The sequence below is a fragment of the Bidens hawaiensis genome, unplaced genomic scaffold (genome assembly GCF_021521415.1).
Source record: "Bidens hawaiensis isolate Kalapana, Puna unplaced genomic scaffold, B.hawaiensis_p1.1 tig00003649_1, whole genome shotgun sequence".
In the NCBI taxonomy this organism is placed as follows: Eukaryota; Viridiplantae; Streptophyta; class Magnoliopsida; order Asterales; family Asteraceae; genus Bidens; species Bidens hawaiensis.
Window position 1 is genome coordinate 254,682 of NW_027491208.1, and position 10,913 is coordinate 265,594.

At 34.5% G+C, this 10,913-nt stretch overlaps 1 protein-coding gene across 1 annotated transcript; it reads right to left on the minus strand.

Moving 5' to 3' along the window:
- Positions 1–3,248: 3,248 nt before the first annotated feature.
- On the minus strand, positions 3,249–10,097 carry LOC143623958 (long-chain-alcohol oxidase FAO1-like). Its single transcript, XM_077094738.1, has 4 exons — positions 9,782–10,097; positions 9,330–9,602; positions 4,784–5,891; positions 3,249–3,856 (listed from the first exon to the last, which is right to left on the minus strand). Exons 1-4 carry the CDS (start codon positions 9,998–10,000, stop codon positions 3,249–3,251), a joined length of 2,208 nt encoding a protein of 735 aa, XP_076950853.1. The 5' UTR covers positions 10,001–10,097.
- Positions 10,098–10,913: the final 816 nt, after the last annotated feature.

The window sequence follows — 10,913 nt, forward strand, 5'->3', positions numbered from 1 at the left end:
CACGTGGCAGCATGTCCGCAACGTGGCGCAACTCCTGCCACGTGTCGCCACGTGGTAGATATACGGGGTGACGACGCAAGCCTACGCCGCGATACGCGACGGGCTGCTCTCAGAGGCCATCGCGGATCGCGGTGAGCCTCCTGACTTTGCCTATAAATAGCAAGCTCGGGTTTGATCATTCTCACACCAAAAATTTACTCTCAATCCTCTCTCTAGAATCTCTCTAAGCCTCGATAATCATACCCTCGATTACCTTGAAGTTCGTGCCTTCGATTCCTCTTAAACCGTGCCAATATACCGACGTGCCTCGGTTTTTGTGCCACATTCCAAATGACGTTCCAACAAAGAAGGTAGTGTTATCCTGACGTCCCGACGGACCGCCTCGTAAAGCGTGCCGACAAGTGGAGAAGTGTTGGTGTGCATCGTTTTGCGTGCCAAGGGAAGAGTGTCGAAAGAAAGGAGTTGATCAAGAAGAAAAAAGAAGGTGAAGTGGCGTTGAAATGCTGCTCGAGTGTGTAGGGTTTCATAAGCCAACAAAGGTAGGCGTAATGCCCGAATAAAATAATAATAAAATATCATAAAGACTTAAAACCCTAAGTCGAGGTTATATTCAATACCTCGATAAAATAAAAGAATTATATAACAAAGAAAAGAAAAGAAAAGAAAGAGATATGTATATCTATATAAATATATATGTGTGAATATATATATATATATATATATATATATATATATATATATATGATTATTTGTTATAAAATATTATTTAAGTAATAATAACTATTATTAAATAATAAAGAAAAGAAAAGAAATATGTTTCTTAGTGAAGAAGAAACATAGAGTTTAAAGAAAATAAGATTAACTATAGGTTATCTTAAACTAAAGGTTTAAAAAGAAAGAAGATACTTTTTATCTAAAGGTTTTAAAGTAAAGAATATGAAATCGAGGTAACGATTATAAACAAGACTAAAGGTCTTAAGCCGGATTGTATATCCAACTAACAAAAGGTTATACTCGTACTATTGGTGCGAGATAGCAACGAGAAAGACCCTTGGACGGTGTTTGAAGCCGATCCAAATAGAAAAGGTGAATACGCCCCAAACTTTACAAACTTGTTTTCAAACGAGTCAAATGTGTTATGTGAAAAGATTTACGTGGGACTACGTGTCTCTAAAAACATTTATAAACTAGAGTATAAACCTTGCCCTCAGGCTATAGTATACGTTTTTCTGGATCCTTACATATGTGGTAAAATGCGGTGGGCACATGGCACCACACCTGGTTATAGTCACGCTCGCTTGTGGGGAGTAATGACCATGTGTATACTTATGGTACCCAAGTAATGTCGAACGTTACGGTGTTTGCTGGGGTGCTTTGTGTAGAGACTTGAGTTAATAAATTGTATTGTTTTTATAACTTGATTATTCCTAAGCCACGATGGGCCGGACCCAAGTTATGTCTCGAGGGGTAATCAAGTAAAAGAAAATATTTTAGCGTCAGCATATTCACCAGCATTCGTTGCTGACGTATTTTCTTAACATTTTGCAGGTTCAAAGTTAGAGCTTGGGAAGACGAAGTGCTCAAGATATCCGATGGCTCGGATCTTTTTGTATAAACTCAAATATTAAAATGGTGGTTTGTAATTAAACAAGTAATCTTTTGTTAAACTTAAAACGAGTATTTTATAATCCCGTCTTTTATTGTAAATATTATATTTTAAATCCACATGTTTTTAAGACTTCTGCTTTAATAACGTAACTCTGATATATTTACAAATGTGGTACCAACATATATGTTATATGCCTAGGCCGCGGTTTGGGGTGTGACACGTTATATTATCAACTCGTATCAAATAGATTTGTTTTCCCAATTAACTCGTGTCAGTGAAATTGTTTAAGACAAGAAAAGGATTACCAAAGATCAATTCCATGAATTTGAAGAAAATTGAGCTTCAAAAAACTAAATGGGTCGCGGGTTTGGCACAAATACATGTTACAGATTTGGGACTGGGTTTCTGGGTTGGGTCATATAATAATATAATGAAAATCCAGGTTTTGCAATTTAGTCCTTCAAGTTCCAAGGTTGGCACAATAAGAGTTTAAAACTAAGGTTTAAGGTGTAAAATGAATATAACTGGAAGTTATTTTGGAAAATTAAATAAATAGAATGGACAATAATATAATAAAATATTACTAACTCTACAGATGTGATGTTTTATTAATTAAAATTACCTGAAAACGAAAAACGAGTCGGGTATTAGTACTTAATAATTTAAACAAAAAAACCAAGTTGGTACACTTCAAGTTCTACTTCATAGACATTATACTCCTGGAAAGGATAAAGATTCTTAAAAAAATTTATCACCATATGAGCTCGTCTTCAATAATATTCAATCTCTAACATACTTATCTTCACTAGTTAGCTAAACGTACTCCCCATGAAGTGTAGATAGCATCCAAATGTTGAAGTACTAACTCACCCTAAAGTATAGCTTACATACCAAGTAATATTGTTGAAGAACTTGACAGCTCACCAACTTGAATTTGGAATGGGGATCATCATCACTCTTGACATCTTTTGACCTAACTGTATTTGCTCACAAACTTCAAAAATCTTTAAATTTTCAAATCATCTATCCATATCTCCTTTGACTTCTCCCCCTTGAGATGTAAGTTTCTTCAACACGAACTATCTGCTTCTCATACGCAAACAAGTAAAATATCCAAAAAAATGTTTCAAAATTTTAACTTTTTAAAAAAAGTCACATTTTAAAATTTTGAGAAACCATAATCTCTTGTCCCTTGCCAATTAAGAAACCTTTGAGAAACTCCTGAATGACCGGTCATAGTTTAAAATAAAATAACATAACATAAAAACAAGAACTAAATATAAACAAAACCATATATATACATGCAAGCATGTTTTGTTGGGATCAAATCATTCATAGGGGTGTTGTCTTCAGTGCGAGCTTCCTCTTTGTTAGGGGTGAGTTAACACTTCGGAAAAGAAAAAGAAAATGAAAACGAAATCAAACTTGCTGGGTTAAGGTGAATTTTAAGCCAGCTACTTGAATAAACTCGAAGGATTTGTACCTCAAATAAAACTTAATTCTCTTTTTACGTTTGTTTATCATAATGTTTATGCAAACACAACATATAATTATGAACTTCTTAACACTTTTGTTCAACTTAATATACATGCTTATCACAAATACAAGAAAAAACACAAACTAAGGAATTTGTAAAACATCAAAAGGTGTATGCAATTTTTTGTGCAAGACAATAAGCAGTCGCTTCTATAGTAATCATCGGATTAACACCAACCGCGGACGGTAAAACACTTGCATCACAAACATAAAGCCCTTCTGCCTCCCAACTCTCACCATTTTCATCAACTGCACCTTCTTCTTCACTTTGTCCCATCTTACAACTCCCTATCTGATGAGCAGAACCATAAATATTCCAATCTTTCACCATTGACAAAGGCACGTCTTTTGCATCTACCGTCTCCAAGAACTCCTCAACATCTTCATCACTACTCCCTTTGCATTTGAATCTTCGACCATCGGAGCTTTGAGTTCCTACTTCACTCGCTCCTGCCGCGATCAAAACCCTGATCGCCTGTTTCAATCCTTTCTTGATGTTTTCTGTGTCGGATTTATGGAAAGTGTAGTTGATTCTTCCGGCTGATTTCACTTCACCGGATCCATAATCTTTAACCAGCGAGAAAACGTGAGCTGTTCGAGAGTATCTCAACATTCTTTCTTTAAAATCTTTCCCGGATTCCCATGGAGTTAATGCGGCAAAAGATCCCGGACCGAGTGCGGGAACTTCCAAGATGTACTTCTCATCAAACCCTGGTATTAGATATAATATATCAGTTGTGATTGATTATAATTATCTCGTTCATAAATACAAGTAGGCCTACATAGGAATCAAACTAACACGAACGGAACATGCTTGCTTTCATTTTTTTTGAACTAAACAAATGATCGAGCACAAACAACTACACAAACGGGATTTCTTGTTGCGTTCATTCTTTAAGAAAATGAGTGTGTCCGTGTTCATTGATGTTTGTTTAAATTGTATATACGAATGGTTCACAAACGTAAGCAACCACACTTAGATGAACATATATAGCTGAACATGGGTGAACGAACGTAACGAGCGAACGCTAATTTTTAGGGATTACATAAATAATAAGCTAGACTAAATTGTAATTTCATAAAACTTGACTAAATTGTATTGACAATAAAAAAATTGACTTATAATTGAACTGAAATGAATGAACTTAATACAAACATAAATTACTAACATTGATAAACATAAAAGAAAAAACATATACACACATAAATGAACAAACGAGACATATATATATATATATATATATATATATATATATATATATATATATATGTTTCGTTTGTCTAACTAAATGAGCAAAAAGTAAACTTCAGGTTCGTTCGTTTATTAGATAAGCGTACATTAACAAACTTTCCATTGTAACTTAGCAATTTAATTGTACACAGATTAAACACCACAAATTCGCAATGAATGTGAGGGTGCTTAATCTAGATGAAAAAGGTAAAAGCAACATAAAGAGGTGATGGACTCATGAATGGTTAACTTAACATTTGATTGGTTTTTTTCTTTGTAACGATCATTCTCACTAATAATAATTGGCCGTATATGTGTAGCACTCACCCATTTGCCACAAAACTGAATTTATCTTGAAAACAATCTAGCAAAGTCTTACCAACAAAAGTATCTGGTCAGATGTATACCTGGTTTATGAAGGGATGTGAGGATCCCACCTTCGTAGCTTTTACCCGACAGATACGAATCATTTTCCGGAAAGTATCCCCATGCCATTAACACTGGATGAAGATGCAAGTGTTTTCCAATATTAGGGTTCTTCAGCCCACTAGATATCATTAAAGGTGGTGTTAACAACGCCCCACATGCAGAGATAGTCACTTTTGCATTAACCTGCAATCTTTTAGACATTTTCTCACTTAAAACATGTGAAATCACTCCTAAACATCTCTTTCCTTTTATCTTTCCTTGATCATTCTTTGTTAATAATAATTTCTCAGCTTTACATCCACTGATAATCACTGCTCCATGATCCACAGCGTCTACCAACCACGTTGAATCCGTCCCTTTTTTATCCCCGGACCGACATCCATAACAACACGAACCACAATAATGATTTTCGGACGCATTTTGTGGAACATAATCCACTCCTAATCCAAGGTTTTCGCACCCTTTACGTAGAACTTGATTCTGGAACCCTTCTTTTATGCACTTCTCGGTAACACCGATTCTTTCACACACTTTGTTCATTGCTAACGTGTATTCATTTGTTTTGTATAAGTTTATTTTGTGGTCTTCAGCCCATTCTCTTAAAACAGTCGGTGGCGTCTTGATGCAGGCGGACCAGTTAACTGCTGAGCCGCCACCGACGGTGGATCCAGCCTGGATCATGACTTTCCCATCAAGAGTCGGGAGGATTCCTCCCGACTCATACATTTGGTCTAAAGAAGGACCCTCTAGGTTAGAATAATCGGTTTGGCTGAAATAGTTTCCTTTTTCGAGAACCACCACTTTCTTGTCGGATTGTGCGAGTATCGCGGCTGCAACACCGCCACCACAACCGGAGCCAATGATTACTACATCGCAGTTTATACTGATGATGTTCTCTTTGAGGTTTTCTGTCACGTCTAGGCCTTTTTGCACGAGGGATTTAACAAGTGTATGATCGGTTTCGTTGATGATTTCCACTATTCCTTTTTGTAACGGTCGATCCTTTTGTTGTTTCGAGTGTTCTTTGGTAATGTATACTTGGTAGCCGATGGCTTCCCATGATGGATTGTTTGAGTTTTCATTAACCTGTTGGAAAAATCAAGTGAAGGGGTATTTTGATTAAGAAAACTTACATTTCTTAAAACACAAAAAATAAAATTTGTTTGAATTTTGTTATGGATCTCGGCCTACAAGGTTTGGGGCCAAAGCCGAGAAATCCGTCTTTAGATGTGTAATTTTCGTTTGAAATTATTAAAAAACATGAATTTCATGGACACATTACATCACTTGGTTGGTTTCGCTATTGGTCATGTAAAATTCCATTGGGAAGTAGGAGTGTAAACGAACGTGGCTTACTTACCTTCATAACTCGACTTGCTTAGTACTGTTAGAGCTCGGCCCATAAGTAATTTTTCAAATTCAAGTTAAGCTCGGCTCGACTCAACTTGTTTAATATTTATTAATTATTTATTTTCTATATTTTTTTGAACGGAATGATTTAATTTATGTATTTATGATTATTTTTCATGTATATTTATATTTATATTTATAATTGTTTGTGTAAGATAATATATAGCTATTTTTTATCTTAATATTATATATAATTAAAATTACAATATGAAAAGGTTTAATATGAATTAATAAACTTTATTCAAATTTGGAAAAACGTGTAAACTTTTAAGTTGGATAAACTTGGTCAAATGGTTATATTATTGTAAAATCAATTAAAACAAGATATATTATCTAACTATCTGGTGCTATAATCATCTTGTACAAATTGATTATTAATTATTAAAAAAAAAGGGGTTTCACATAAATCTAACTTATTTAACACGTTTGGCATTAAATTAGTGAATGGTGTAACGTCCCCTTATGTACGTGTTCTGAATTGGTGAGGGATTTGATCTTTCAATTCCCAAAAACTGAAAAACAGCTCGGCTTTGTAATGAAAAGAAGTAGCTTCTTCAATGTATAATAATACCACGTGGTGTATTTTTTCCTTTTTTATTTTTTTATTTTTTTGTCGTGAGTTCTAGGGTTTTGTTACTTTATATTATTTTAATGAAAGTTGTCGTGTTTCAAGAGAAAAAAAAAATTATAAATTTAACCCATACAAAAAGCTAAACCATTTTGACCGCACACCTCTAGTACTATCAACAGGTTGTAGACTTCATTCACGTTTTAACGACTATGCCAGTGAAAGCGGTTGTTGGAATGCCTAATATAAAAAAAAAATTTCATGTTGCATAATTCATAGTGGGTATGGACCAAATTATTGTTCAAATGGACTCTTCTAGGTCCAAGATTTATGTTTTATGTCCTATCAAATTGGTCACACATCAAACTTTACTTACAAAATACAAAAAGTTTAATTTCCAATCATTTACTAGAGGTATTAATAAACTGTCTATACCGATTGAATCGTCTCCACCGACACAACTTAGCTGGTTCAAAATTATACAGTTTGATTTTGACGATTTAACAATTAACAGTTTGTAACTTGGAACCACAACTATGTAACAAAATAGCTAGTTTAACCTTTTAATATATGTTAATTTTAAAATTTTCTTTTTTGAAATATACAATTATGTATATTTATCATATTAATAAACCATCTTTATCATTTTATAACATTTATCATATTGATCTTAAACAAGGAAAAAAACACCACAAAATCGAACCAGGTGGCTTTGTTTAGCTTTTTACAAGATAATAGTACGTGGCCCCGTTCAGTCCTAAATTCTATCAACACCCAACTGTTTTAACACCTTTGCAATAATGTATATTATATAAAAATAAATGAATTTAAAAACTATAGCCGGCGCAACAAATAAGCTTTTTGAATGTTTTATTTGATCTTTTCTTTTGTTTCAAACTAGTTTTTTTCCCGGCGGTGCGTTGAGCCGGGTAAGTCAGTAAAACCCAAACGATGGTAAAACCCAAGTGTTGGTGCAGTTAGTCAACACGAGTTCGGTCGATTTCGGTTACGTGCGTTGTTATACCGGAACTAAGAAAAAAACCAAAACAAAAAATATATAAAAAGGGGGTGGACCAATGGCGTGGCGTCAGTAAAACTAGACCGTTATCGATCCCGGATGTTTAGGTGGTGAGTCTACTCGAATTCGGTCAGTTTTCGTCATGTTCGTTATGGTACCGGAACTAAAAAAATTAGCATTCGGTTGGTTTCCGTTACGATACTAGAACTAAAACAAAACGCGGTGGGTCTATGCGAATTTTGTCGGTTTTCGTCACGGTACCGTAACTTCAACAAAATAATAACAAAAAAACAAAAACAAAATTGACATTTGGTTGGTTTTCATTACGTTCATTACGGGCCGAAACTCAAACAATACTACCAATACGGTTCCGTAAAGTGGCCCAACGAGAATTTTGCGGCACCAAACTTCTATATTATTATATATAATAATAATGTTCTTTTTTTTGTTAAAAATATGTTTATTTTACGAATTTACATGTTTGGTGTAGTTTCGGTACCGTAAAATAACCTAATCCGTTGAATTTGCCATCAATCGCTGCAACACCCGGGTTTTACATAATTTTGTTGGGTTTTTTTTTAAATATGTTCATTTACAAGTTTATTTTTGAGTTTAATTCCGGAAATATAACTAATCTAACCGACTACCAACCAAATTCGCATTACCTAGCCACCACAATGACCCAGCTTTACCCATTTTTGTTTTAAATATATATATATATACATATATATATATATATATATATATATATATGATGAGTATCATTACAACTCTGTTAAATTATTTAAGAACTTGAAGGAAGCCTTGAAATTAAACTAACGTTTTTTATAAAAAAATTTTGTATGTTATTGTTATTTGAGTTTAGTTTTATTATTTATTATATCTAAATTTACTATTACAATTTTGAAAATTAATTTTTATACATACCTTTGTTTTGTTTTAAACCTATGTAAATTTGTTAGTACATAAATTTTACATATATGTAAACTTGTTATTAATATATAGTAATCAACATTTTATATATAAAATATGATAAAACTACTCTTAAATAATGTTAACATATAAATAAAATTAAAAAAATGTTTGGTTGTGTAGAGTTACTAAGAGTTCTTAATTTTTTTAGAGTTAGATTCGTTATATATATTGTTATTTTTTTGTTTTAAACTGTTTGTTTTTTTGGCTTTAATGCCGTTATAGCAGTGGTGAACCCAGAAATTTTGTATATAGTTGAAAGAGGGTCAGTGTCAAAATTTCATAGGAGGATCGGCCGACACTTAGTGTAGGTCCGCCAGTGTGGTACGCTAAGCAACATAACCCCGATACCGACTAAATTCGTGTCACAATGATCAGCTGTACATGTGCTGAAACTGTTTTGGGCATTTAGAAATCTATTGTTTGGATTTAGTGCTGGTTTTGTAACTAACTTAACCGATGCTATCCAAATTCACTATGCTATGTCTCCATAACACAGCGAATTTTGTTACCTAGCTTTATCATAACCGGGCAGTAGTCGCCAATACTGATTTACCTGTGAGAAGAAGACTAAAGTACATAGACTCTTGATGAAAACGAATCCAAGTCGTATCGGCGTTAGAAAACTATGTTTAAACCATCTCTGCACAATCTTTTCCCTTTTATCCAAACCAATTTCTGAGAACTTATTCACATACGGCCACTTATGCGATAAACATAGCGATCCCGCAACCAGAAGAGTACCAATCCTGCTAGAAAGCAACTTCAACACCAGTCTCACCACCATCACTGCTTCAAAGAACTCCCTGTTCACCAGAAGCCTAGCCACCTATTAAACAATCCAACCTTTAATCAACATAATCTATGAATATTATTTTAAAACAACTTAGTTTTTTTTTTTTTTTAATTCTAAAAGGGCCAGGTGCGCAGCTTGTTGCCAAGTTGCCTTATGTAACGATGTAAACACTGTTTTTTTTTTTCAATTTTAACTAAGAAAACTGATATTACCTTATTAGGAATTGGGTGTTGGGAGGCTGAAAGAGTGGAGAACTGTTGGATTGACTCTTGATCATGATTAAGGGAATTGGGAGGAAGAGGTGGCAGGATGACTTCACATATGCTGGTCAAAGACTCCATTTCGGATGAACATAAGCTTGGATTTTTGGAATCTTCATCTCTGTTGCCTGATAACAGAGGGTGGCACTCTCTACCTCTCTCTTCATACATGTTTCTCTCTGTGCTGTGTTAATTGATTTGAAATGTGAATGCCTTTGTGGTAGACATGTCTTTATATATATGTACATCGGTAGGGCCCAACCTTGTTTAGGAACTATTAGCCCATTGTTTAAATGGTGCATCTAGTCTCTTTAGTCCAACTGTCCAAGGGTAGTGGGGGGCGCGGCTGGCCCGGCGTGGACGACGTGGCCGCCGTGCACGCCACTACGCCCTTGCCGTGGATGGGGGCGCGGACGGCGGACGTGGACGAGACCGCGGGGCAAACTAGCCGTTGGCTAGTGGGGATAATAAAAAAAATAGCCGTTGGTTGTATATTTAAAAAAATGTTTTTTTTAATTACAAACTGTATCATTCTTACTATAAATAACAATCCCATTTTATAAAAATAACACACAACTCTCACTCCTTTTCTCTCTAATAAAAAAGACGTCTCAAGAGTTTGGCTTTTCTAGCCAAAGACTTTAGCCACCTACCGCCATCCGACCAAGCGATAATGAAGGAAGAAAAAGATTGTATTCGGAAGGAATTGACGACAAAAAAATAAAAACGTTATTTTTATGTATTTTTATTTTCCTTTTTATTTATGTTTTAATGAAGTATTTTAATTTATATGTGTGTGTATAACCAAAAAAAATTCAATCAAGCCTCGGATCACCTGAACCACTACACCCTCTGGGGCTTGATCACGTGTCACGTCAGCGCCTAGGTGACGCAAATATATCGAAACACTTAGGCTTGGATCAAGCCTCACTACCCTTCGCTGCTTATATATTTCATTTTACTAGTTGTGGAATTGTTATAACGTGTATCTATTATCTAGTATTTGTTTATATATTTCATTTATTAGTTGTGGAAGTATTTTTTTAAGATTCTTGCAATGAATAACATCAAATTGGTATTTAAA